At 39.6% G+C, this 27,520-nt stretch overlaps 1 protein-coding gene across 14 annotated transcripts in view; it reads left to right on the forward strand.

The window, feature by feature from the left end:
* The window catches only part of ABCB11 (ATP binding cassette subfamily B member 11), a 223,665-nt gene extending 196,499 nt beyond the window's left edge, over positions 1-27,166 (forward strand). For all 14 annotated transcript variants that reach the window (XM_073218733.1, XM_073218736.1, XM_073218739.1 and 11 more), the window contains 7 exons: positions 2,127-2,330; positions 3,604-3,845; positions 7,828-7,984; positions 11,123-11,320; positions 15,432-15,638; positions 25,511-25,657; positions 26,482-27,166. In XM_073218733.1, coding sequence (XP_073074834.1) covers positions 2,127-2,330; positions 3,604-3,845; positions 7,828-7,984; positions 11,123-11,320; positions 15,432-15,638; positions 25,511-25,657; positions 26,482-26,682 — 1,356 coding nt within the window. In that variant the 3' untranslated portion in view covers positions 26,683-27,166. The remainder of the gene's footprint in view (positions 1-2,126; positions 2,331-3,603; positions 3,846-7,827; positions 7,985-11,122; positions 11,321-15,431; positions 15,639-25,510; positions 25,658-26,481) is intronic.
* The last annotated feature ends 354 nt before the right edge of the window (positions 27,167-27,520 follow it).

Here is a 27,520-nt window from a genome sequence, read left to right on the forward strand (position 1 = left end):
ACAAATATATAGTATATTGTTATGTATATTTCATGTGCTTTAGGCTGAGTTACTCTTTTTAATTTTAAAAACACCAATTGAATAAAATGTAAAAGGCATTATAGAGTATTTGAAAAACAACGGTATAGGTTTTCTTTGGGATATCATTAATTTCCTAACAGTCTTTGCCAAACAGAAATTTCTTTTTTTAAACTCTGGTAAAATATACACAGTATATTTAAGTATATAATTCAGTGGCAGTAAGTGTATTTGCATCATTATTCAGTGATCACCACTATCCATATCCAGAATTTTTTCATCATCCCAAAAAGAAACACTGTGCTAATCAAACAATAATTCCTATTCCTTCCTCTCTGAAATCCTGATAACCACCATTCTCCTCTATCTCTATAAATCTGACTATTCTAGGAAAATCATATAAGCAGAGTCATACAATACTTGTCCTTTTGTGACTGGTGTATTTCACTTGGCTCGATGTCCTAATGGTTCACCCATATTGTAGCATGTGCTAGAATTTCACGTCTTTTTAAAGGCTGAATAATATACAACTGTATGTACAGACCATATTTTGTTTATCCATTCATCCATCAATGGACTCTTGGGTTGCTTACACCTTTCAGCTATTGTGGATAATGCTGCTATGAATATAGGTGTGAAAATGGGATATTTTTAATTTAGCTTTTTACTCTTGTCTTCCAGGGAGTTAGTACCAACACATGGGAATTCTTTGGACCACAGAGCTTATATTCCATTTGAGTATTCAATCCAGAGTGAAGATGCAGATCATTGTTGAATAGCACTTCCTTATTACCTATGGTTTATCTAATAGTTTACCTTTGGTTTTTTCAAATTCTCTCTTAAATAATGCTAAACACTCTACAATTTTGACAAAAAGTCCTGTAATTGTATCCACCCAAGTGCTTCCTATACAGAAGGCACCAGTGTTTGGTCACATCTGCATAGCTGCAACTAAATGATATTGCATCAAATACTTTTGATTAGTATACATGGTAATTACCACAGTGGTCCAATCTCCACCTATACTGGGACTGAATCCATTTTGTCCATTTTGGGTTGACTGAACAGCTATGTATTAAGTCAGCACATGGCTTTGTACCAATGTGTAGTCTAACTTCAAACAGAATCAAGGTGGTGTCCTATTAACAATCTTGTATGAATTTCAAAAATACAATTAGAGAGCAAGCATCAATCTTCACTGTATAATCAGAAAAACTACCCAATGTCCCAATGCCCAAAGCCTGGGTGTTTTCAAGCAAGCCAGATGCATATGAACATGATGCATACAGCCCATGCTTAGGGCTGAGCCCTCCTCTCGCTGACTGCTCTGGTTCTGACACCCAGGAAATGAGACCTGTTCAGCAGATGAGCTCCCAAGAAGCTGTGAATAAAATGGACTTTTCTTAATCCAGCCTTCAGATGTGTCGGGGAGCTCATGATTTAAGAGAATTTTGAAATACAGAACTAGCATGTGACCTGGTAATTCCTCTCTTAAGTATATATGTCCAAAAGAACTGAAAGCAGGGACACAAACAGATATTTGTGCACCCATGTTCACAGCAGCATATTGTCAGAAGTGGAAAACAATCCCAGTGTCCAACAAATGAGTGGATGATCGAAATGTGGTACACACACGCAATGGGATGTTATTCAGCTTTAAAAGGAATGAAATTTTGATACACACTACAACATGACCTTGAGAACATGCTTAATGAAATAAGCTACACACAGAAGAGTATTGTATGATCCCATTTGTATGAGGTCCCTAAAACAGGCAAATTTATAGAGACAGCAGAATAGAGGCTCTCTGGAAGAGGGGTTATTATTTAACTGATACAGAGGCTTTGTTGATAATAAATGGTGGTAATGGTTTTGGGTATAGATGGTGATGATGCTTACACAACATTGTGAATACATTGAATGCCACTGAATTGTACACTTACAAATGACTAAAATAGCAAATGTTACATTCTGTATATTCATCATCATAACTTAAAAAAACTATCTTCTTGGTATAAAATAGCTCTTTCACATAATGATATTTAATAAAAGAGTCAGTGTGTCTGGGATCAGTTGACTGCTTTTGATTGATCACTTTTGGTTTGCAGGCAGCTGGCTCTCAAATTGGGATGATGGTTAATTCCTTCACTAACATCAGTGTGGCCATGATCATCGCCTTCTTCTTTAGCTGGAAGCTAAGCCTCGTCATCGTGTGCTTCTTCCCCTTCTTGGCTTTATCAGGAGTCGCACAGACCAAAATGCTGACAGGCTTCGCCACTCAGGACAGGCAGGCTCTGGAGATGGCGGGACAGGTGATCCTATAACCCTGATTTCCAGACTGCTTGCAGCGGGGTGGCTGTTAGACAGACTGTTAAGGAATGAGTAGCACCAGGAGCTTAGGGAAGCTGTTAGCTTAATGCATTGGTGGTCAGGAAGGAGACCTCCCACTCGCCTTTTTCACATGTGCCTCTGCCCAAGAGCTGGCGCGAAGCTCTAACGTGAGTTTGGGCAAGCACGGGGGCTGTACGTTCCACTTTCTCTCCAGTGGTTGTTTTTTCCTCATCCCAATTTGGTGTATTCTCATTTGCAAGAGTGGGTAGTTCTGTTTACTCTCTGTCTGGTTTTCAGCCAGTGATTTCCCCAGGTCGTGCCTCACAGAGAAGAGCTGTCATCCTTTTAATGGCACATACTTTTAATTTTCACACTTCAGTGTCTGCTGGACTTGTAGCAAATACCCTCCCAAATATGTGAGCCATAAGAGACAGATTAGATCTGAAATATATGATTCTGGCTATATACTTTGAAAAGTGTGTTCTGATTAATACCTGGTTATCAAGAAATGGTGACATAGACATTGATCAGATGGTGCATTATTATAAGAAATAATGAATGCATACATATACACACCCTATTCTTTTAACAAATTTACTATAATCTAGGTTTTGTCTCCTATAAGAAAGGGAGTGTACGCATTGCCCAAGGAGGCAGAAGCCAAAAGAATTTTGGGGGCCAATGGTAGAAAGGCCCCCTTTGTGCCTATTTCAGGATAGGACTAATTCCAAATTCAGTGATTATTTACCTTAGAGTATGGATTAAAACAAATACATGTTCATAGTATAGACTAAAAGATAAACTTTATACTTAGTTTTAATTTATCTTATACAATATTTGGTCAGATTAATTTTTTAAGAAAATGGAATCTAATCTTTTAACTTGATATTATTAAATATCTCTTGTCTCAGAGGACATCTAGAGATAGTAGTTTAGACATTTCAAATGAATTAACAAAGAAACTCAAGAGTTCAGTGATAATCACATGTACATTTCTTCCCCTTCTTTCTTCTGCAACAAGTGGAGGCAAAAAAAAAAACCAAAAACATGTTAGTATGAAGCAGAGCTTGAGTTTAACTGACTCATAGTCCAGCTGAGTTGATCTCCAGCAAGTTCTTTGTGTTCTCAGATGATGCCTCCATCTCTGCACCACATTCTGCCATTTTCACCCCATTTAATCCATGAAGCAGCTGAAATGTCACGAGAGTAGTTATTTCTGCTCTTTTTTCTTAAAGACTCTTTTTCATTCTTCAGATCACAAATGAAGCGCTCAGTAATATCCGCACTCTTGCTGGAATTGGAAAGGAGAGGCAATTTATTGAAGCATTTGAGACTGAACTGGAGAAGCCATTCAAGACAGCCATTCAAAAAGCGAATGTTTATGGATTCTGCTTTGGTTTTTCCCAATGCATAGTGTTCGTTGCTAATTCTGCTTCCTACAGATATGGAGGTCACTTGATCCCCAGTGAGGGACTCCACTTCAGCTATGTGTTCAGGTGAGGATCATCTGGCCAAGGTCATAATGTTGTCAGGTAATCCAAACTGGAGAGATCTCCCTGCATGCTTGGTGAGACCTTAGCCTGGGAGAGAGTTCTTGATTCTGACTGAGAAAAAATTCATGAAGAAGTCGGACAAGTGTAGGTGAGGAAGGAACTCATTAAAGCGAGAGAGAAAAGAATGGCAGCAGCCATGCAGGCTGCAGAGAGCAAAGACCAGAGGGAGGAAAGCAAAGTTCATTGAACAGCTGCTCAACATGGGGCAGACCCCTTGCCAACACCTGAAGTCAGCATTGCCTGGCATCCAGCATCTGCTTGAATTTGCACAGCATGGGAACTAAGCCCCTACCACCCAGGATGGGAAAGCCATAGAGTACTGGATGGAGTGAGATTATGTTGTGAGAACTTTCCAAAGCAAAGAAAGGAGATTTTCAGGCAGACCACTAAAGAGCAAGTTTGTACAGCTCCAGTTCTGTCCAGGTCTCCCAGGTGATGGGAACCTGCAAGCCCAGATCAGAGATCTCAGTAACCCTTCCCTACTTGTCTGAAGAAGAACAGAGTGAAGACTAGTACTTAAATCTAGAAGGCTGAATGAAATTGCAAAGTAACAAAGACACTTACACTGGGAATAGTGGTTTCTTATTAACTTCCCAAGAAGCTTGGATGAGTGCAGAAACAAAATGCAGTAAGCTGAGCAGCAAGAAGGCTTTATTTAAGGCAAAGTACACACTTGGAGAAAGGGCAGTGCAGGCAGCTTCAGAGAGGAGGTGGACTTAAAAGCTTAGGATTCATGTCTTTTAAAGATTTCAAGAATGGAGTAATGGGAGTGTAGGCTTGATCTGCAGTCTCATGATGTCTATCTCCAGTGAGAGACATGTCACCATCCACAGTCAGTCCTCTAGATGTTCTGTAAGACAAACGTAACACAAAGAATTTGTTTATCCTGTTCCTCTCCAAGATAATGGTGACCCTCAAGCAGTAGGGATGTGTCATTTAGGACTGCTTGTTCTGCCTTAGGACAGGGTCATTTGTTCGCTGTTTACCATAGAATATGTTAGGAATCTTACTTCCTAACTTACTGGTTTTTAAAATGGAATATTAGCCTTAAGATGGGGTCCCTCCTGTTCTTACTAGACTGTTTCTATCTTAGCCTTTTCCATTCCAGGCAAGAAAGTTAATCATCACACTGTCCCGTGTCCCTGCCCTGCCTCAATAAAAGATCTGCACATTTTAGGGAGGAACAGCTTGGTTCTGTAAGATAGCTTTTGCTGCTTAACAACCATGTCAAATTTGGTGTTTTAAAAAACTGGGCCTTATTACTTCTCAAGATGCTGTGGGTTGCTGGGGTGGAAGTTCTTCTGGACTGGGCTGATTCTGTCAGGCTTCTGAATGGGCTTTGTCTCCAGGTGGCCTCTCCAGCAGGTTGCTTTCATCACATTAGGGTTCCAAGCACAACAAAAGAGAGTGAGTGCCACTATGCAAGCACTTTTCAAGTCTCTGTGAGTACATCACATTTTCTAATATCTCTTTGGCCAAATAAAGTGATATAACCAAGCCCAAATTTAAAGAACAGAGAAATGGAATCCATCTTATGATAAGATTCTGTCTGAAATGTTTCTCGTTTACTCTCACACTCACAACACTTCTGACACCTGATGGATGTCCTACAATTCAACTTAATCTGACCCCATCTACCTAGAGACAGCATTGGAGCCCACTGGTTAAGAGCCCAGTAATTCATGATTGTCCATCCTACCCCCTGAAACCCCTAGAATGCCCTACACTAGAGGTGTGGGGGAACAGGCCTGAAAGTTCCACTCCTCTAATCCTGTGGCTGCCAGGGAGGCCCCCATCCTTAGGAGACCTAAGAGCTTTCCGAAAGTCACTTAATTAACATAACAAAAGACACCTTGATTGCATTAAATATTTAGGAAATTTCAAGGGTTAAGAGCTCTATGCCAGGAATGGGGACCAAAGACCAAATATATGCTTCTTACCACAAATCATGATATCTCAGAGGAGTAAAAAGTCACACTGTCGAGGGCTGCATACAGAGTAACAGGATGAATTAACTATTTGCACAGTCTGCAATCTCAGGCCTTGCATAAGATGGTTCAGACAACTACCTTATTTAAACTCTACTTTTGCCAAGAGGAAATGTTCCCAGCTGATCCCTCCTATGTAAAGCAAAGGCTAGCACAAGGGAGTCATGTTCCTTTCTCATAGCTAGAGCCTGCTCTTCTAATAAGACCAGCTTTGAGTTTAATCTGTCACATTTTCGGAGGTGAGAGCTTAAGGGTGTCAGGGGACCAAGGGACTGGGTCCACATGTATACAGGTTTGGTGGGAGGTGGTGGACGTTAGACGGCTGAGGGAAAGCCAGTCTGAGAAACCTTGAAAGGCCTTAGGAAAAATGGCCCCAAGAGAAACCTGTTCTGTATTTGTTCTCAAGTCATGAGTCCTCTCTTCTTTCCTTATCTCTTCCCTTTAGAAATAAAGAAATTTTTTCTCCTGCCCTACTACACCCACCCCAGTCAGAAATTTATTTGCTCTAAATTTGCATGTTTAATGTTACTAATACAAACCAGAAATCACAAACTATTGACTTGTTTAGTTTATGCAAGATTTTTGAAGAATTGTCTGTCAAGATTCTAGAAAACTCCCAACTTCGGGCTTCTTTTTAAACATGGAAAGATCACCTTCCACTATTTTCCATTTTATTCCAGGAGGTTTCCTTGCTTTAAGCTTGGTATTACTGGACCCCCAAAGACCATATTCTTGAATTTCAAAGTGAGGAAGAAGAACACTGAATTCAAAAGCAAGCAAGCAGAGTTGATTACAGATACCTTGTATAAGAGGGACCTACAGAAAGAGAAATCAGGCCCACTGGAAAGGGGATGCTGTGGCATTTATAAAGGCACTCTTTGAGGGCCCAGGGGTTTGGAGGTATGACAATGATTGGTCTTTGTTGATGGTTTCATGCCACTGTCTCCTGGTAAGGCACTATGATGTTTAACAGACATCAGTTTATAAACTCATAGTTTGTTAATCAAAAGATTTTTTTTGATGTCCTAGAATAGAGGATCTAAGAAAAAAAGAACATTAGGTCAGGTTAACCTAAAACTTGTGCTTGACCAGTTGCTATGCTAAGATTACATTTTTCAGTTGGGCACACATCCTGAGATGGAGGCTCATTCCAAAATGGTGTCCCCCTTGCTCATCCCTGCCTTCACTGGGTTCCAGGAGGTGTTTGGGTTTGCAAGTCTGGCCTAAAACAATTCCTGCTTATAAGCTGAGCAATGAAACACACAAAGACAGGTCTCCCACCACCTTTGAAGCAGACCCTCTGGGTCATGGTGGTGTAAATGGACAGTTCGGGAGGGTGTCCCTCACGTCATAGTCTATAGAGCAACAGAGCCATCTCTCACCATGTTTATCATTCATTCATTCATTCACTCATTGCTCATTAATTATGCACATGTTGGATATAGAAGCTGGGACAAATAGAAGGATGCAGGCAATTGTATCTTCTCATGCTGTCTGCAGCATGAATTACAAGCATGCTTGGTACAGAATTAATGCTTATATCACCAGTCATTATCTTTTACGCACATATCATAGGTTCAGAGAATGTTAACCCATAAAAATTCAACCCAGTCTAGTGATCTTTCAAGCCCTCCTTCTTTTTTTTTTCCAAGAAGCCTTTTTTCTCAAAATTTTAAAAACAGGCTGTTATAGTTGAAGTAGGGATTGGAGGTCTGAGCCCCTTTGTTCAGTTCTTCCCTCACCCTTTTTGCATAGAACACAATTTGTAAACTGCTTATCTCTCCAACCCATATTCCTAGACAAGTCTAATGTGACCTGCACAAAGGCACTCAGTTCTTCCCTTAGCAGAACCAGAGCTAGACCCACAAACTTCAGCCTCTGGGCCATCATACCAACCATACCACACACCTCTCTACCCTGGTGTCTGTCGATTGCAGGGTGATCTCTTCAGTTGTGCTGAGTGCAACAGCTCTTGGAAGAGCCTCCTCTTACACTCCAAGTTATGCCAAAGCCAAAATATCAGCTGCACGCTTTTTTCAACTGCTGGACCGACAACCGCCAATCAATGTATATGGTAGTGCAGGAGAAAAATGGGTAAGTACTGAAGTGCAGTGAGGAGGGCAGCAGGGGAGGGTTGTGCTTGTGTGTGTGAGTGTGTGTTTGCAGAACAGCCACTGGGGCTGGTCATACACGATTACGTACCTTCTAAATTCCTGCAGGGTCCATTCATATGCACTCAGACTGGACAGACAGATTTGTAAGTATAAAGGAATGAAGTAAATTAAAAATTAGCTATAAAATTATTCATTAAAAATTGTTCATAAACCTGGTATTTGAGTAAGGCAACAGTATCCAAAGAATGCTAAATTCCTGTAATATGAAAACACACCCAGTTCCTGAATGAATTAAATTAGATGTCTTCTGAGACCTACCCAACCAACAAGTTCTGCTGTAGAATGTAGAAAAACTGGTTCTTCCTGTCCAGTAACTTTGAGTTAATTCATGTTTACCTAGCTAGGTTCAATTTTTAGCTCATGTGGACTCCCAGAAAATTAATTTGATTCCAACAAAATATCTTTTCTTCTAATTGTTAGTCTCCACAGGTGTTTTTTAACCTTCTGTAAGTCTGGGGAAAGGAAATCCTGGGGCAAAATACCTCTAAAAACCAAAATCCATCAAAGGGAGAAATAAAGTTTAAAACCCATTTATTGCTCACAAACTGCAGTCCCAGGCCGTCTTTCTTCTCCTGCTCAAGCATCCACAACCCGGCCCTCCCCCTCACCTCTCAGGTACAGATAAGTCCTCTGTTGCCCAGGTAATTATCCACTGATACAGAGATGAACTTCTCCATCCCTGAGGAAAGATGCAAACGCACTAAAGCCATACTTCTTTCCACCTCTGAACACCTATTGATTTGCAGATGTACCAAAGCCAGGTGAGATATTCTGGAAATACTACAATTTTACCCACAATCCACCCCTACAGAACTCACCTTACAATTTACTCAATCCCCCTCTTCCGATCAATCTAGTAACATGCAATAGCAACAGCAATAAAATCTTGAAAATCCTCAAGCCAGAGGATTCAGCCTATGCAGATTAAGTAAAAGTACTTCACAGTGCAATCTCTCACAAGCACAAAATACGTTTCTACACTTGTTTTCTTATTCCTAACAATCATGCTAGATTGCTCACAAAACTTTTACCAAAATTAGACAAAGTCAAGCCTCTTTAAACATTATTTTCTTGACAACAGCAACACAATCATAATTATTAAGCCAGAAGATTCAGCTAGGTTACTTTACAGCACAATCTCTAAGCACAAAAATACATTTCTATACTTGTTTACTCATTCCTAACAATCATGCTAGATTGCTCACAAAACTTTTACCAAAAATTAGACAAAGTCAAGTCTCTCTTTAAACATTATTTTCTTGACAACAGCAACACAATCATAATTCTCAAGCCAGAGGATTCAGCTAGGTTTAAAGTCCCATGCAGATTAAGTCCAAAGCTAATCCATTCCAGCCATCACGCGGCAGCTGCAGCCAGGGGGCACATCCAGGACACAAAGACTGTAGAAGCAAATAACCATGATTGTTGGGGGCCAATTTGCTGTTATTACAGGAATACACAGAAGGCCAGCTTCCAGGCCTTTTCCCCAAGGTGCCAGAAGAGCCAGCCATCGCTGATCCTGTGTTGAAATGTCCAGGGCCATATCCATTTTACTCCTAATTGCTGCACCCATCCTTGCAACACACGTCCAATAAAGTGGGTACCTCAATCGCTCTCAGTAACCGACGACCAACCATAGGCTGCAGAGAGACTCTCTAGGCGCCTCTTGGTGGTTTGCTAATCTGCACAACGTGCAGGGCACTCCTTCCAGGCTCGGCTGACTTCTGCAAAGGTGAAAGGCAAGCCACACAGATGGGCCCACATTGTCTTTTGAGGCCTCAAAAGGCCACGCCACTCCTTGGCCTTTGGGTCCAGTCTCACACCCACCCCGCAATGGTATAGGAGGTTATTACCTTGGTCAGGGCTGTTCCGGCGATGGGCTCTGTAGCCATCAAGGGGCGGTACACAGCAGCCAGTTGCTTCAAGGTGACCCGGACCTCTGCCCCTTTCCATGGTTGTGGCCAGGCTCAGGCCAGCAGCAAGAGCAGCAGCAGTGGCAGAAGCAGTAGCAGCCTTAGGCTTGGGCCATGGGCTGGGGTCGGCGTGGCCAGCAGCGGTGGTGGCGCCTCCGTGACCACATGAGTGTAGACACATGTCCCTTGGCGCGAGCGTTACTTCTCCCCATCATTTCTAGGGACAGCCCTCCCAAAGGTCGCACCCATTATGCCAGGTTTCAGGTTCACAGGAATCCTGCTGACTGCGCCAATTGCAAGTCCAGGGAAAGGAAATCCCGGGGCAAAATATCTCTAAAAAACAAAATCAGTCAAAGGGAGAAATAAAGTTTAAAACCCGCTTATTGCTTACAAACTGCAGTCCGAGACCATCTTTCTTTTCCTGCTCAAGCAGCCACAACACCGGCCCTCCCCGTCATCTCTCAATCTCTCAGATACAGATAAACCCTCTGTTGCCCAGGTAATCACCCATTGATATGGAGATGAACTTCTCTACCCCTGAGGAAAGATGCAAATGCACTAAAGCCATACTTCTTTCCACCTCTGAAGCCTGTTAATATGCAGATATACCAAAGCCAGGCGAGATATTCTGGAAATACTACAATTTTACCCATGCCTTCCCTGCCTATTTTTTAATATTCCAGTATGTGCAAGAGAGCTGAACAAAACTACATTACAGTAAAGCTAAACTAAACTCAGAAATCATTTTAAATTGGTCAAATGACTTGTTTCTCCTTCATAAGTAGGAAGTTCATAAGTAACTTCCTAAGTCATTTCAAGTATAATGCTATTTTAAGTCTTTGGGGGAGCAGAGCTGTAAGGGTTTAACTGTTCCAGGCTTCTGTGATATAATCATATCTTCTATCTATTCTCTTCCATTCAGAATGTCAAAGAATGAATTACAAGGAAATCCCCTTAGGTCAAAATGGGAATCTTTCATGTCACTGCTCAAGCCTCCCTTTATTCTACACTGCTAAAATAGAGAAGAATTGCATGTCTTTATACTTTGCATTTTGACAGCATGGTGTTGAAGGTATCTTAAGCAGGGATTTAAAACTCACATCTAGGTGCATTTTCAATATTCCAATATGTCCAATCTTCCACAGGACAACTTCCAGGGGCAGATTGATTTTGTTGACTGTAAATTTACATATCCTTCTCGACCTGATATGCAAGTTCTGAATGGTTTCTCAGTGTCAGTTAGTCCAGGACAAACACTGGCATTTGTTGGAAGCAGTGGATGTGGCAAAAGCACCAGTATTCAGCTGTTGGAACGTTTCTATGATCCTGACCAAGGGAAGGTGGTAAGCAATGCAAATGTTTTTGAGAATTTTGCCTTCTACAGAATACCTCCAACCCCTAAAAGTGGTCTTCAAGATTCTATCTTACCAGACTCACTCTAAGGTGCTTGCCTTTCTTGCCCCTATGGATATTTAACAGTTCCTGTTTTTTGCTGGTTGACCTGATTCTACCTCATAGTTTCACCTGATCATATTCTTCCCTGCTCCAGATGGCCTGCTGGCCAGTTAGGCAAAGAGAACCAGGCACACTGCAAAGCTGGAGATGAGTATTTAACAGAAGCATTCACTTACCCGTAAATGAAGCAGAAAGTGCAGCCTAATCAGACAACTAATGACTGCCAATGGAAAAATTGGAGGTGGTAAGGAATACAATGATAAATGAGCAAGGAAGGGGATTTACTATGAAAAACCTGAGACAGTCCTGGTTCAAGAAGCTTAAGTTTAAATAATATAAGGAACCCAGGCTGGTAGTCATGAGCCATAAAGCTTTGGCAAGAATATTTGAAAATTTGGTGGGTTACTTTATTGCTTATTTTCTTTCTCTTTTCTTTCCTTCTTCTTGTCTTTCTTTCTAAATAATATATGCACAGGAGTACAAAATAAAATATGAAGGATTTGTAACAAAAAGCAACCCCCATTGCACCCTTTCTATGATCCCCAGTGGCTCAAAGGCCACTATTTTTTAAATTAAGGTATCATTGATACACAATCTTATGAAGGTTTCACATGAGCAACATTGTGGTTACTGCATTCCCCCCATTATTAAGTCCCACCATGTACCCCATTATAGGCACTGTTCATCATTGTAATAAGATGCTATAGAGTCACTACTTGTCTTCTCTGTGCTATACTTCCTGCACTGTGCCCTCCCCCCCATATTATGTGTGTTAATCATAATGCCCCTTAATCCTATTCTCCCTCCCTCCACACCCACCCTCCATCCATTCTTCCCCTTTGGTAACCACTAGTCCATTCTTGGCTTCTGTGAGTCTGCTGCTGTTTTGTTCCTTCTGTTTTTGCTTTGTTGTTATACTCCACAAATGAGTGAAATCATTTGGTACTTGTCTTTCTCTGCCTGGCTTATTTCACTGAGCATAATACCCTCTAGCTCCATCCATGTTGTTGCAAATGGTAGGATTTGTTTTCTTCTTATGGCTGAATAATATTCCATTGTGTATATGTACCACATCTTCTTTATCAATTCATCTACTGATGGACACTTAGGTTGCATCCCTATCTTGGCTACTGTAAGTAGTACTGTGATAAACATAGGGATGTATATGTCTTTTTAAATCTGTGATCCTGTTTTTTTAGGGTAAATTCCTAGGAGTGGAATTCCTGGGTCAAATGGTATTTCTATTTTTAGTTTTTTGAGGAACCTCCATATTGTTTTCCACAATGGTTGAACTAGTTAACATTCCCACCAGCAGTGTAGGAGGGTTACCATTCTCTGCATCCATGCCAGCATTTGTTGTTGCTTGTGTTTTGCATCAAAGTCCACTATTTTTAACCACCTAATGTTTTTAGATCTTGCAATGATTATTTTAATGTCTCTAAACATATGTTTATGCTGCTGTTTCACAATTAAACAAATTTAGACTTCCTGTTGACTTACTCTCAAGAAATGGAAATTGAGCTTACCCTCCCCTTCCTTTTGCCCATCTCCTTCCAATATAGATACACCACTTCAGAAAATTTCTCCATTTGTAAATTTAACTAACACACCTCTCTTTTCTTTTCCAGCACCTTAGATAACATCTCTGAATTCTTACTTTTTAAGATGAGAGTATTAACAATTCTACCTTTATTTTTACCTCTTATTCCCTCCTTTTACATCTCAAGTCCTAATAGCTATATTTTTATAGTATCAAGAATAAAAAACGCTCAAATTCTGTTTATAACATTTATTGTCTTTCATGCTTTCACTCTAGGCTGATTCTAAAAGTTGAAAATCAATTAGCAACTTCTATTATATTATGTAAGTATTGTTTATCCTGAGGTGAAATAGTGAGGTACATTAACATTACATTTTCTTTCTTGATTGTTTTTCTGAAAGGCTTTTTTTTCTTGTATTCACTTACTTTATAAAATCTTTATGTTCCTCCAGTGTCTCTATCTTGCTACCTATTCTGAGAGACTTGCTTTTTTCCCTCATTTCTGCCACTACCTGGAAAAATTACATCCTTCACCTGCTGAACAAGTTGTCATCCTGTGAGTTTCCGGCAATGTTTTCTTGGATTTAGGTCCATTATTTCCTAGTTTCCATATTTTCTTCTCTTGGGTTTTGTTTCCATTTTGTTGGAGTGCATAATAAGGAAGTAGTTTTCTAAGAAATGATTCAGAGGTACAGGTCTGAAAATGTTTTATTCTGTTCCAACTTGATGATTATTTAATTCCAATATTTTTTTGAAAGGCCTTTCTGATTTCCCTGACTAGTATAGTCTTCATTGCAATGAAGTTAGATAACATTAAGAGTAATGCTGAGAGAAACTTGAAAGAGGCGATTAAAGATTCCCTTGCATAAAGCAAAGCAAGGAAACAAGCAAACAGATACCAGCAGAAAACAGGAAATTGGGAAAACAAGGACTAAGAGTTGATTACTTGTAATTTATAATTACTTCTGTTATTAATTTTAGGCATAAATATTTTTAACTTGTTTGAAAGTATTTGGTGATTAATGAGCCTAGAAAGCTCATTGCAGGTCTGATTTCTGCAAAGAAGAGTTCCATTTTCCCAAAATGTCAGATCTGTCATATCTATTTTCCAGGTAGACTGTGGACTCCATGACATACAAGGCCCCAAGTCCTTCATGCACTAACATATATATTAAGTATATTTCTCAGAGTGTGTTCAGTGAGTGTTCTGGTCATATGTAGAAAGCAATGCCCATAAAGAAATCAGTATGATTCCTTGCATTTCATAGATACAATGTGTTTTTTATATCACTGTAAAACACTTCTACATTTTTAAGTAGGAAAAATACCAAATTCTATGCAATTAAAAATTCCTCTTTACTCTTTAGGTAGCTCCCAAATGCAAGCATTCAGCATTTTCAACATTTAATTGGATACCTATGATGTCCAATACTGCATTAGGCCCTGTGGGAGAGTCTAAAGACCATGGAGCATGTCTTTTGTCTTCTAGGAACTTCCAACACTAGCTCACATTCAGCAGTTAGAAAACAGCTCCAGTATTTAATTAAGCATTAAATTGTGTTTGCAGTCTGTAAGTACTATGGAAATGGGTAGAGGAAGATGATTGAGGGCTAATTGTTGTTGAGGAATGCCTTATATTTTCTTTAAGTTTGCTTTTTCTATTGCCAAGAAATTACTGAAAATAAAATATGTTTGCACCATTTAACATAATCTTTTTCTGAAATCATAGGGCCAAATACTTCATAGTAGTATGTTAAACAAACTGTGCCTTTACTATTCTAGGGCTTTTGAATAAAACAGCTCAAATGGTAAATATTTGAGTTCTTGTAGCTAACTGCCTAAGTAGACCATGGGTTTCTAGAAAACAGAGATTATGTTTTTCTTTATATAGCAGACAAAAGACTGCCTGCATGGTGCCTTTGAGGCAAGTATTTCAATATATATTTGTTGATTGACTAAATGAATAAATGTACTCATATCTTACCTGGCTCTATTATCCCAGTTATTCAGAGGTTACTATCACCAAAATCAAGGAAAAAGATTTGACTCTTATGTTATCCAATAGCTTTATATAGAAAGACGTGTTTCATAACCCATGGAATCTCAAAATTGAGCAATTCTGCCTACTTATAGAGGATGTGCTTGCTGCACCAAAGTGGCAGGGGACATTTTTTTAAACTAAGTACTGTCCTGAGTGCCTTTCTCAGTTTGGACCACCTATGGAGTTGGAGTTTGGGAAACAAACAAAACCGTAGTGTGACCATTACTTTGACACCATTCCTGACAGACATCCCCCACACCCCCCGAGGTCAAAGGCAACATAATTTATTTCCGAGAGTCCTGGGATTGTTGTCTCAAAGCAAAGCAAATGTTGTGTGTAACACTGACTCTGGAATAGGAACTTCCCTTATGACTGGAACTCTGCAACTTATTGCCCTGGTTGTCACCTCTATTGGCAGATGATAGATGGGCATGACAGCAAAAAAGTAAATGTTCAGTTTCTCCGCTCGAACATTGGAATTGTTTCCCAGGAACCTGTGTTGTTTGCCTGTAGCATAATGGACAATATCAAGTATGGGGACAACACCAAAGAAATTCCCAAGGAAAAAGTCATAGAAGCCGCAAAGCGGGCTCAGCTGCATGACTTTGTCATGTCACTCCCAGAGGTGAGTCCAAGTCCGTCTGAGTTGTTCTCCATGGGAGATGGGGATGGGAGGGAGGCAAATGACCAAAACATGTGACTGTGGCTCAAGTAGAAGGTCTAAGCCAATGCAGTTTATTTCCCAGTGCCCCTGGATTGTCTCAGCCTTTTAATCAAAATAAATGTCCTTCATCAATACACTATTTAGTTTGGGGAAGTATTATATCATCCAATGGAAAGGATGCCATAGAACTTGTACATAAAGCAGTATTACATTGAACCTCAGCCTAGCATTGTGGAAAAAAGTCCTGGGTTTTGGAGCAGACATTGGTTTGAGTCCATGCTCTGCCATATTAGCTTTGTAACCTTGGGACAATTACTTATCTTTTCTGAGAGTCAGTAATCTGGAAAATGCAAAAAATTAATATTAAAATGAAAGAATACACATAATAGCCACAAAAGATAGCTACTGTTGTCATTATTTGTGTCATCATGATATTATTACCTGGCAGCATACACTACACATGGTGGGGTAAGTTGTTCCTGCCTTGGTGTATCTCAATTTTTCAGAGTCAAATTTGCAGTTAGAGTAACACTAACTTTGCATTTTTTTCATCCACAAAGAAAGAATCTCTCTTGGTAGGTGGTCACAAAGAAAATTAAGACACAGAAACTTACTTTTAGGAGCCAAATGTTACCTTTAACCTTTTCTACTACTTTCGTTTACATACCACTGGGAAATTACTTTTCTTTGTAAGGGATTATGTTTATAAATTTTGTGGCATTTGTGGTGGGGTTTTTTTCTCTGTTCTTTTCACAAAAATACCTACGTCTTAAGCTCTTGGCCTGGTTCTAACCTGGGTAGCCACAAGCATGTGGAAACTTAAGTTTGCTGTACCCTGAATGAAAAGCAAAGCTGTGTGTTTGCTGGAAGACTTATATATCCCCTAAATCTTTGGGGCACCTGCTGTGGGAAACACTGGTTTAGAGCTGGTTTGTCGCCTCTCTCTCACACAGACTCACCCATAATACCCTTCACTGATCACTTTTTCTCCACAAGGACAAAGTAGGTTGTCGTGAGTCTTGCTTGGCTCCATTAGCATTTATCAGGAGGCAAGGGAGGCAGGGGGAGGAAACAGATACTGTTGTGGAAGACAGAGCAGAGTAGTGGTCAAGGATGAGGGCTCAGATGCTGGACACAACCTGGAGTAGGATTTCACCTTCCACTGTTATTTACTTGCTTGTCTTAGCACAATTTTCTTACCTGTTGGTCCCTAAGGTCTGTAATCTGTAAAACAGGGAGAAAATGACCTCTGTGACTATTAAATAATATTTTGGCTAGAATAGTTAGCACAATATGTGATGCGAAATACTCCTTAAATGTTAATTTTTTAAAAATCACCATGCCAGGCATCTTTTTTTTTTTAGATAATTATTTTTTATTGAAGGGTAGTTGACACACAGTATTACATTAGTTTCAGGTGTACAAGACAGTGATTGAACATTTATATACATGATAATTCTAGGTACCAGTTATCACCACACCAAGTTGTTACAATATTTTGGCTATATTCCTTATGCTATACATTACATCCTGGTTACTTATTTATTTTACAATTGAAAGTGTGTACTTTGTTTTTGTTTTTGTTTTTTATGGGGGCATCTCTCCTATTTATTGATCAAATGGTTGCTAAAAACAATAAAATTCTGTATAGTAGACTCAATGTTCAATGTATAATCATTAATCCACCCCAGGCCTAATTTTCTTCAGTCTCCAATCTTCTGAAGCACAACGAACAAGTTCTTACATGGAGAACAAATTCTTACATAGTGAATAAGTTACATGGTGAATAGTACAAGGGCAGTCATCACAGAAACTTTTGGTTTTGATCATGCATTATGAACTATAAACAGTCAGTTCAAATATGATTATTCATTTGATTTTTATACTTGATTTATATGTGGATACAACATTTCTCTCAATTATTATTATTTTTAATAAAATGCTGAAGTGGTAGGTAGATGCAAGATAAAGGTAGAAAACATAGTTTAGTGTTGTAAGAGAGCAAATGTAGATGATCAGGTGTGTGCCTGTAGACTATATGTTAATCCAAGCTAGACAAGGGCAATAAAACATCCACGGATGCAGAAGATTTCTCTCAGGACGGGGGGGTGGGGGGGGGAGCCGAGGTTCTAAGCCTCACCTCTGTTGATCCCCAATTTCTCACGTGATGGCCCCCCTGCTACTGTGCCTGTATTAGATTGCTTCTCCCTTGAGGAATCTTACCCGTCTCTGGCTAACCAGTCATCTTCCAGGGCCATACAGGGTAATGTAAAGTTGGTAAGTGAGAGAGAAGCCTTATTGTTTGAAAGGGTTAGTTTTTTACTTCTTTGCATATTTATGCCCTGTGGCTTCTATGTCCAGCATTTGTCTTGAGGTATCTTTACCACTTGGAAGAATTGTGATACACGGTAAATTCGATATGACGCACGAATTCTATTTAGGGGTTGTAATTAGGAAGGAAGAAGAAAAGCTATAGAAGTTGCAGGTGGAAGGAAACATGGCAAGATTGATTATTTCTTTGACATATCTTCTTGTAGAGTAAATTCAGCATGTATAGGTTTTAAACTACTAATTAAGTTGCACACACACATTAACATAATAGGAATACAGTTACATAACCAAAGCATACCTATAATTACCAGCCATCTCCAGTGAAACCAAAAAAACCAGTCAGCCTCCTTAGGCATTTGTGAAAACTTATCTATGATATGGTGGATATTGTCCAACTGAACTTGAACAGCCTGAGAGAAATTAGACAAATTAAAACAACCCATTCCTGGGGACTATTCACATCCCATATGTTCTTTTTACAGTAAATAGTCTGTAGTTGTAAGATTTTGGAGCACTACAATTTGCACTTCTCCTAATTCTTGGTTGAGTTCCAACAGTGTAGATCCAGTCAAATTTGTTGTTTTACTGTATGCACAGGCCAGCTTAGATATCTCCTTCTTCATTCCCATGGCAAGTCCAGGAACCGGTAGGATGAGTGCATCTACACCTGTAGCAGCGCATGGATCTTTGGTGGGGTTTTTGATGATCATCTTCTGGCATAAGTCTTCCAGAGAGTGCTGATGTTGGAAGTTCTTTTACATATCGTATCTAAGTTCATTTTCAGGGTAGCCAAATTAGGCTTTGATCCTCTGTATAAGCACAAACAAATCCTTTGCCTACCCTTTTATTATGCCCTTTATACAATTGTGTAGAACTCATTGGAGGTCACCACACAGGAAGTGCTTTTTTTTTAATCATTAATCTACACTTACATGATGAATATTATGTTTACTAGGCTCTCCCCTATACCAGGTTCCCCCTATAAACCCCTTTAGAGTCACTGTCCATCAGCATAGCAAAATGTTGTAGAGTCACTACTTGTCTTCTCTGTGTTGTACAGCCATCCCCTTTCTCCCACCCCCCCATGCATGCTAATCTTAATACCCCCCTTCTTCTCCCCCCCCGTCCCTCCCTACCCACCCATCCTCCCAAGTCCCTTTCCCTTTGGTACCTGTTAGTCCATTCTTGAGTTCTGTGATTCTGCTGCTGCTTTGTTCCTTCAGTTTTTCCTTTGTTCTTATACTCCATAGATGAGTGAAATCATTTGGTATTTCTCTTTCTCTGCTTGGCATATTTTGCTGAGTATAATACCCTCCAGCTCCATCCATGTTGCTGCAAATGGTAGGATTTGCCCTTTTCTTATGGCTGAGTAGTATTCCATTGTGTATATGTACCACATCTTCTTGACCCATTCATCTATCGATGGACATTTAGGTTGCTTCCAATTCTTGGCTATTGTAAATAGTGCTGCAATAAACATAGGGGTGCATCTGTCTTTCTCAAACTTGATTGCTGCGTCCTTAGGGTAAATTCCTAGGAGTGGAATTCCTGGGTCAAATGGTAAGTTTGTTTTGAGCATTTTGATGTACCTCCATACTGCTTTCCACAATGGTTGAACTAATTTGCATTCCCACCAGCTGTGTAGGAGGGTTCCCATTTCTCCACAGCCTCGCCAACATTTGTTGTTGTTTGTCTTTTGGATGGCAGCCATCCTTACTGGTGTGAGGTGATACCTCATTGTAGTTTTAATTTGCATTTCTCTGATAATTAGCGATGTGGAGCATCTTTTCATGTGTCTGTTGGCCATCTGTATTTCTTTTTTAGAGAACTGTCTGTTCAGTTCCTCTGCCCATTTTTTAATTGGGTTATTCATTTTTTGCTTGTTGAGGCATGTGAGCTCTTTATATATTCTGGACGTCAAGCCTTTATTGGATCTGTCATTTTCAAATATATTCTCCCATACTGTAGGGTTCCTTTTCTATTGATGGTGTCTTTTGCTGTACAGAAACTTTTCAGCTTAATATAATCCCACTTGTTCATTTTTGCTGTTATTTTCCTTGCCCGGTGAGATATGTTCAAGAAGAGGTCACTCATGTTTATGTCTAAGAGGTTTTTGCCTTTGTTTTTTTCCAAGAGTTTAATGGTTTCATGACTTACATTCAGGTCTTTGATCCATTTTGAGTTTACTTTTGTATATGGGGTTAGGCAATGGTCCAGTTTCATTCTCCTACATGTAGCTGTCCAGTTTTGCCAACACCATCTTTTGAAGAGACTGCCATTTCGCCATTGTATGTCCATGGCTCCTTTATCAAATATTAATTGACCATATATGTTTGTGTTAATTTCTGGAGTCTCTAATCTGTTCCATTGGTCTGTGGCTCTGTTCTTGTGCCAGTACCAAATTGTCTTGATTACTATGGCTTTATAGTAGAAGTTGAAGTTGGGGAGCGAGATCCCCCCTACTTTATTCTTCTTTTTCAGGATTGCTTTGGCTATTCGGGGTCTTTGGTGTTTCCATATGAATTTTTGAATTATTTGTTCCAGTTCATTGAAGAATGTTCCTGGTAGTTTCATAGGGATTGCATTAAATCTGTATATTGCTTTGGGCAGGATGGCCATTTTGACGATATTAATTCTTCCTAGCCACGAGCATGGGATGAGTTTCCATTTGTTAGTGTCCCCTTTAATTTCTCTTAAGAGTGACTTGTAGTTTTCAGAGTATAAGTCTTTCACTTCTTTGGTTAAGTTTATTCCTAGGTATTTTATTTTTTTTGATGCAATTATGAATAGAGTTGTTTTCCTGATTTCTCTTTCTGTTGGCTCATTGTTAGTGTATAGGAAAGCCACAGATTTCTGTGTGTTGATTTTGTATCCTGCAACTTTGCTGTATTCTGATATGAGTTCTAGTAGTTTTGGGGTGGAGTCTTTAGGGTTTTTTTATGTATAGTATCATGTCATCTGCAAATAGTGACAGTTTAACTTCTTCTTTACCAATCTGGATTCCTTGTATTTCTTTGTTTTGTCTAATTGCCATCGCTAGGACCTCCAGTACTATGTTAAATAACAGTGGGGAGAGTGGGCATCCCTGTCTAGTTCCTGATCTCAGAGGAAAAACTTTCAGCTTCTCACCGTTCAATATAATGTTGGCTGTGGGTTTATCATATATGGCCTTTATTATGTTGAGGTACTTGCCCTCTATTCCCATTTTGCTTAGAGTTTTTATCATGAATGTATGTTGAACTTTGCAAATGCTTTTTCAGCCTCTATGGAGATGATCATGTGGTTTTTGTCTTTCTTTTTGTTGATGTGGTGGATGATGTTGATGGACTTTTGAATGTTGTACCATCCTTGCATCCTTGGGATGAATCCCACTTGGTCATGGTGTGCGATCCTTTTGATGTATTTTTGAATTCGATTTGCTAATATTTTGTTGAGTATTTTTGCATCTATGTTCATCAGGGATATTGGTCTGTAGTTTTCTTTTTTGGTGTGGTCTTTGCCTGGTTTTGGTATTAGGGTGATGTTAGCTTCATAGAATGAGTTTGGGAGTATCCCCTCCTCTTCTATTTTTTGGAAAACTTTAAGGAGAATGCGTATTATGTCTTCCCTGTATGTCTGATAAAATTCTGAGGTGAGTCCATCTGGCCCGGAGGTTTTGTTCTTTGGTAGTTTTTTTATTACTGCTTCAATTTCGTTGCTGGTAATTGGTCTGTTTAGATTTTCTGTGTCTTTCTGGGTCAGTCTTGGAAGGTTGTATTTTTCTAGGAAGTTGTCCATTTTTCCTAGGTTTCCAAGCTTGTTAGCATATAGTTTTTCATAGTACTCACTAATAATTCTTTGTATTTCTGTAGGGTCCATCGTGATTTTTCCTTTCTCATTTCTGATACTGTTGATTTGTGTTGACTCTCTTTTCCTCTTAATAAGTCTGGCTAGAGGCTTATCTATTTTGTTTATGTTCTCAAAAAACCAGCTCTTGGTTTCATTGATTTTTGCTATTGTTTTATTCTTCTCAATTTTATTTATTTCTTCTCTGATCTTTATTATGTCCTTCCATCTGCTGACCTTAGGCCTCATTTGTTATTCTTTTTCCAATTTTGATAATTGTGACATTGGACCATTTATTTCAGATTGTTCTTCCTTCTTTAAATATGCCTGGATTGCTATATACTTTCCTCTTAAGACTGCTTTTGCTGTGTCCCACAGTAGTTGTGGCTTAGTGTTGTTGTTGTCGTTTGTTTCCATATATTGCTGGATCTCCATTTTGATTTGATCATTGATCCACTGATTATTTAGGAGCGTGTTGTTAAGCCTCCATGTGTTTGTGAGCCTTTTTGCTTTCTTTGTACAGTTTATTTCTAGTTTTATGCCTTTGTGGTCTTAAAAGTTGGTTGGTAGTATTTCAATCTTATGGAATTTACTGAGGCTCTTTTGTGGCCTAGTATGTGGTCTATTCTGGAGAATGTTCCATGTGCACTTGAGTAGAATGTGTATCCTGTTGCTTTTTGATGTAGAGTTCTGTAGATGTCTATTAGGTCCATCTGTTCTAGTGTGCTGTTCAGTGCCTCTGTGTCCTTACTTATTTTCTTTCTGGTGGATCTGTCCTTTGGAGTGAGTGGTGTGCTGAAGTCTCCTAGAAAGAATGCATTGCATTCTATTTCCTCCTTTGTTCTGTTAGTATTTGTTTCAGGTATGTTGTTGATCCTGTATTGGGTGCATATATATTTTTAATGGTTATATCCTCTTGTTGGACTGAGCCCTTTATTAATATTATTATTATGTAATATCCTTCTTTGTCTTTTTTTACTTTCTTTATTTTGAAGTCTGTTTTGTCTGATACCAGAATTGCAACACCTGCTTTCTTCTCTCTGTTGTTTGCATGAAATATCTTTTTCCATCCCTTGACCTTAAGTCTGTGCATGTCTGTGGGTTTGAGGCGAGTCTCTTGTAAGCAGCATATGGATGGATCTTGCTTTTTTATCCATTCAATTACTCTGTGTCTTTTGATTGGTGCATTCAGTCCATTTACATTTAGGGTGATTATTGAGAGGTATGAACTTATTGCCATTGCAGGCTTTAAGTTTGTGGTTACCAAAGGTTCAGGGTTAGCTTCTTTACTATCTTACTGTCTAACTTAACTCGCTTATTGTGCTATTATAAACGCGGTCTGATGATTCTTTATTTCTCTCCCTTCTTATTCCTCCTCCTCCCTTCTTAATGTGTTGGGTGTTCTGTTCTATGCTCTTTTTAGGACTGCTCCCATCTAGAGCAGTCCCTGTAGGATACCCTGTAGAGGTAGTTTGTGGGAGGCAAATTCCCTCAACTTTTGCTTGTCTGGGAATTGTTTAATCCCTCCTTCATATTTAAATGATAATCGTGCTGGATACAGTAGTCTTGGTTCAAGGCCCTTCTGTTTCATTGCATTAAGTATATCATGCCATTCTCTTCTGGCCTGTAGGGTTTCTGTTGAGAAGTCTTATGATAGCCTGATGGGTTTTTCTTTGTAGGTAACCTTTTTTTCTCTCTGGCTGCCTTTAATACTTTGTCCTTGTCTTTGATGTTTGCCATATTAATTATTATGTGTCTTGGTGTTGCCCTCCTTGGATCCCTTGTCATGGGAGTTCTGTGTACCTCTGTGGTCTGAGAGGCCATTTCTTCCCCTAGTTTGGGGAAATTTTCAGCAATTATTTCTTCAAAGACACTTTCTATCCCTTTTTCTCTCTCTTCTTCTTCTGGTACCCCTTTAATGCATATATTGTTCCTTTACAATTGGTGACTCAGCTCTCTTAGAATTCTTTCATTCCTGGAGATCCTTTTGTCTCTCTCTCATTAGCTTCTCTGTGTTCCTGTGCTCTGTTTTCTAGTCCATTAATGGTCTCTTGCATCTCGTCCATTCTGTTTTGAAGTCCTTCCAGAGCATGTTTTATTTCTGTATTCTCCTTCCTTAGTTCTTGCATATTTCTGTGCAAGTCCATCAGGATGGTTATGACTTTTGTTTTGAATTTTTTTCAGGAAGACTGGTTAAATCTATCTCCCCAGTTTCCTTCTCAGGGAAAGATGTAGCAGATGCTGAAGCTGTCTGGGTTAGTCTTGTCTGGATCATATTTTTTTGCCTTTTCATGTTGACAGGTGCTATTGACTGTCAGCTGGGAGAGCCAAACTTTTCACTTGCTACTGGCCTTTCTTTACTGGGACAACTGCGACCCCTAGTGGCTTGTGTTGGGTAATTGCGTGTAGACTGGTTCTTTGTGTCTTACCCGCTGATATGGACAAAACTCCCTTTCTGAGGGGGCGTGGCCTGCCTTAGGCTGTTTCTCTGCTTTCACAGCGCCGGGAGGGTAATGGATGGGGGGACGGGGGTTGTTTAGCTTTTTACCTCCTTGAGGGTTCTCAGAGCTGTTGCCCAGGGGATTAGTGTGCCCGGTTTTCCCTGTAATTTCCAGCCACTGGACTGTGACCTTTGTTGTTTCTGTCCAGCTGTTAATGTCCCTGTCCCTTTAAGACTTTCAAAAAGCACTCAGTTTTCTTTTTCACAGGGGCATCAGCTTCGGAACCCGCTCAGAGGTCTTGTTGCCCTGTTTCCCTAGTTTCCAGCCCTCCACGCATGCACTGTGTCTGCGCTCTTGTGTGGGTGGCTGGGGCTGGGTGCTTAGCAGTCCTGGGATCCCTCTTCCTCCCACCAGGAGCTGGGGGGAGGTGTGCTCAGGTCCCACTGGGCCGGGGCTTGTATCTTACCCCTCTCACCAAGCACTGGTCTCTCGCATGAGTGGATGTAGTCTGGCTGTTGTCCTGTGTCTTCTGGTCTCTCTTTTAGGATTAGTTGTATTTGTTGTATTTTCAAAAATATATATGTTTTGGGGAGGAGATTCCACTGTCCTCCTACTCACGCCGCCATGTTGGCTCCGCCTCTCTGCCAGGCATCTTGTTAGGCATTTTCCTTGATAATTACACCTAAAACAGCAAGTATGTGAACTAGTTATTAATATCTCCATTTTTCAGATGAGTTTGCAGCGCCGAAAATTTAAATAATTTGTTCATGAACACAGAGATAGGAAGCAGCAGTATGGAGATTCATACCTCAGCTTGTATTCCAGAATGATGCCTGCTTACTAAGGGGATAGACCAGAAGATCTCTCAAAAAGCCCTTGTGTTTCTAGAATCATTCTGTCTTGAAAAGATCATCCAAACAGAGGTTTGGAAATCAGGGGACCTTGAATCAGGGAGGATCTCATGCACAAGGAGAACAAGATAAAAAAATAAACTTAAAAGAAATGCAGAGAAAGGGATATAAGGTCCCTGTTTCCCATCACAAAAGGTCACAAACTCCATATTTAAAAAAAATTCCTAACTGGATTTGACATCATTTTATAGAAAGGCTAATTAATTATTCCCAATTTAAAAAAACAACAAATAGTTTAAACCCACAAAGGGGTCATTGATGTGGCCTCCATACAGCATGGGAGCAATGGCTATTCCTGGTTCTTAAACTTGCCTACTTCTTGCAGAAATATAACACTAATGTGGGGTCCCAGGGGTCTCAGCTCTCCCGAGGGGAGAAACAACGCATTGCTATCGCTCGGGCCATCATAAGAGATCCTAAAATCCTGCTACTAGATGAAGCTACTTCTGCCTTAGACACAGAAAGTGAGAAGGTATGTATCAATTTTCTAAAGCCTTAGATCATTATAAATGAGTCTTTTTCTGTAACATTTGTCCTTATAAAATGGTAGTACTTTCAATTTTCTAATTCATTAACAGTAGCAATCGCCAATATTTTGTGGACTCAAAAGATAATCATCTAGAGAAAGTGATTAAACATGAGATTGCTTCAAATAAAAAAATATGTTGACTTTAAAATAAGAATTGTTTTCGAGATTCTTCAGGCTAGTTGATTATTTTTTAAGAGCAAATAATTAACTTTCTTAAGTAAAATAAAATAATCCAGGTCATCTGTTAAGCATTCCATGTCTTATAGTCATGAACTTATGTGGCAGAGCAGGTAAGAGCATATGACACATAGAGGTGGCATCTGATATGCAGTTGGAAATGAATGAAAGGAAAGAAAATGCAATGGAGCAGAACTCAATTATGAAATATACCATTTATAATTAACTCCTTAAAAATGAGGATTCTCTTTTGGAAGGATCTAAAATGTCCTCAATGAAGAACAGTATCAGGAATGACCATTTAACTACTACCTTACATGGTTTATTTGGTTTCATTTTTACAAACTGTGCCATCAACTATTGTAAAATTACATAATGACCTCATAGTTTGGTTCATTCTTGTTTCACCGAAATTCTCAGCCTATGGATTGCAATTTAAATCATTGCTACATTGTGTCCAGCAAATGCTCATTCAGTCATCTCTCATGTCAATCCTTTGGGTTTAACCCCTAGGTATAGTGATATCAAACACAACTCTTACTATGGTGGCCAGGGAACAAGCATGTGTCTTTTCCATCTTCTCTTTGCAGACGGTGCAGGTGGCCCTGGACAAAGCCAGAGAGGGTCGGACATGCATTGTCATTGCCCATTGTTTGTCCACCATTCAGAAAGCGGACATCATTGCTGTCATGTCACAGGGGGTAGTTATTGAAAAGGGCACCCATGAAGGCCTGATGGCCCAGAAAGGAGCCTACTACAAACTAGTCACTACGGGAGCCCCCATCAGTTGACCTGATTCAAGAACTTTATGCATAGATTATCTACCAATTACAGGAGTGTCATGGGGTTTTTTTTCTTCTTTTAATGAGAAATAATGACATTTTACTTTTACAGTGTTATACATTGGGATCGAAGCTAATTTCTAATGATCTTCAATGGTAATTTATATAGAAAATGAAAGAAACTAGGTTCAGTGTGAGTGAAAATCCAATGTCAAGCATCTGTTTAGCCATCACCCAGTGCTCTCTCCACTCAGGAGTCAGTCCCAGTTACTACGTGGGAGTTAGCAAGGAGTCATGGAGTAAAGAGACTTTGAATTCCTCAACGGCAGAGGACTGTACTTTGCATTTTTTTGAGCCCTTGGTGTACACAAAGACTGGTGTTTAATAAGTACTCAACAAATGTTTATTTAGCTATACCAAGGTCGTATGTGAAAAGAACAGAAAGACTGAAGATCAACTGTGTTTCTTGATTAAAATTTTCTTGCATGTGAAACCAGATTCATTCATATCTGAGGCTAAGGATAGGGAAAGGATGGCTAATGGGGTGTTCTCTGGGTAATAGAGGCAGAAAGGGGCAAGTATTAGCCAGAGCTTGCTTTTTAGTTAGGGGCATTGATATATAGGAACAGAGTATAACATGTGGGTGGTGAAGTCACCATTTACTGGATGGCTAGGGTGGCTTTTTTGTATAATATCATATGAAGCTACAATAAGGTCAAATGAACGATTTTTATTTCATGCATGGTATTTGCAGAAGCAAAAGAGAGCAGCCAATGTGGAAGGGAGTAATGAGGAGTACAGGGCCTTGACATTGTAGCTTTATATGATGTTATACAAAAAAGCCAGT

The sequence above is a fragment of the Manis javanica genome, chromosome 12 (genome assembly GCF_040802235.1).
Source record: "Manis javanica isolate MJ-LG chromosome 12, MJ_LKY, whole genome shotgun sequence".
Taxonomy (NCBI): domain Eukaryota; kingdom Metazoa; phylum Chordata; class Mammalia; order Pholidota; family Manidae; genus Manis; species Manis javanica.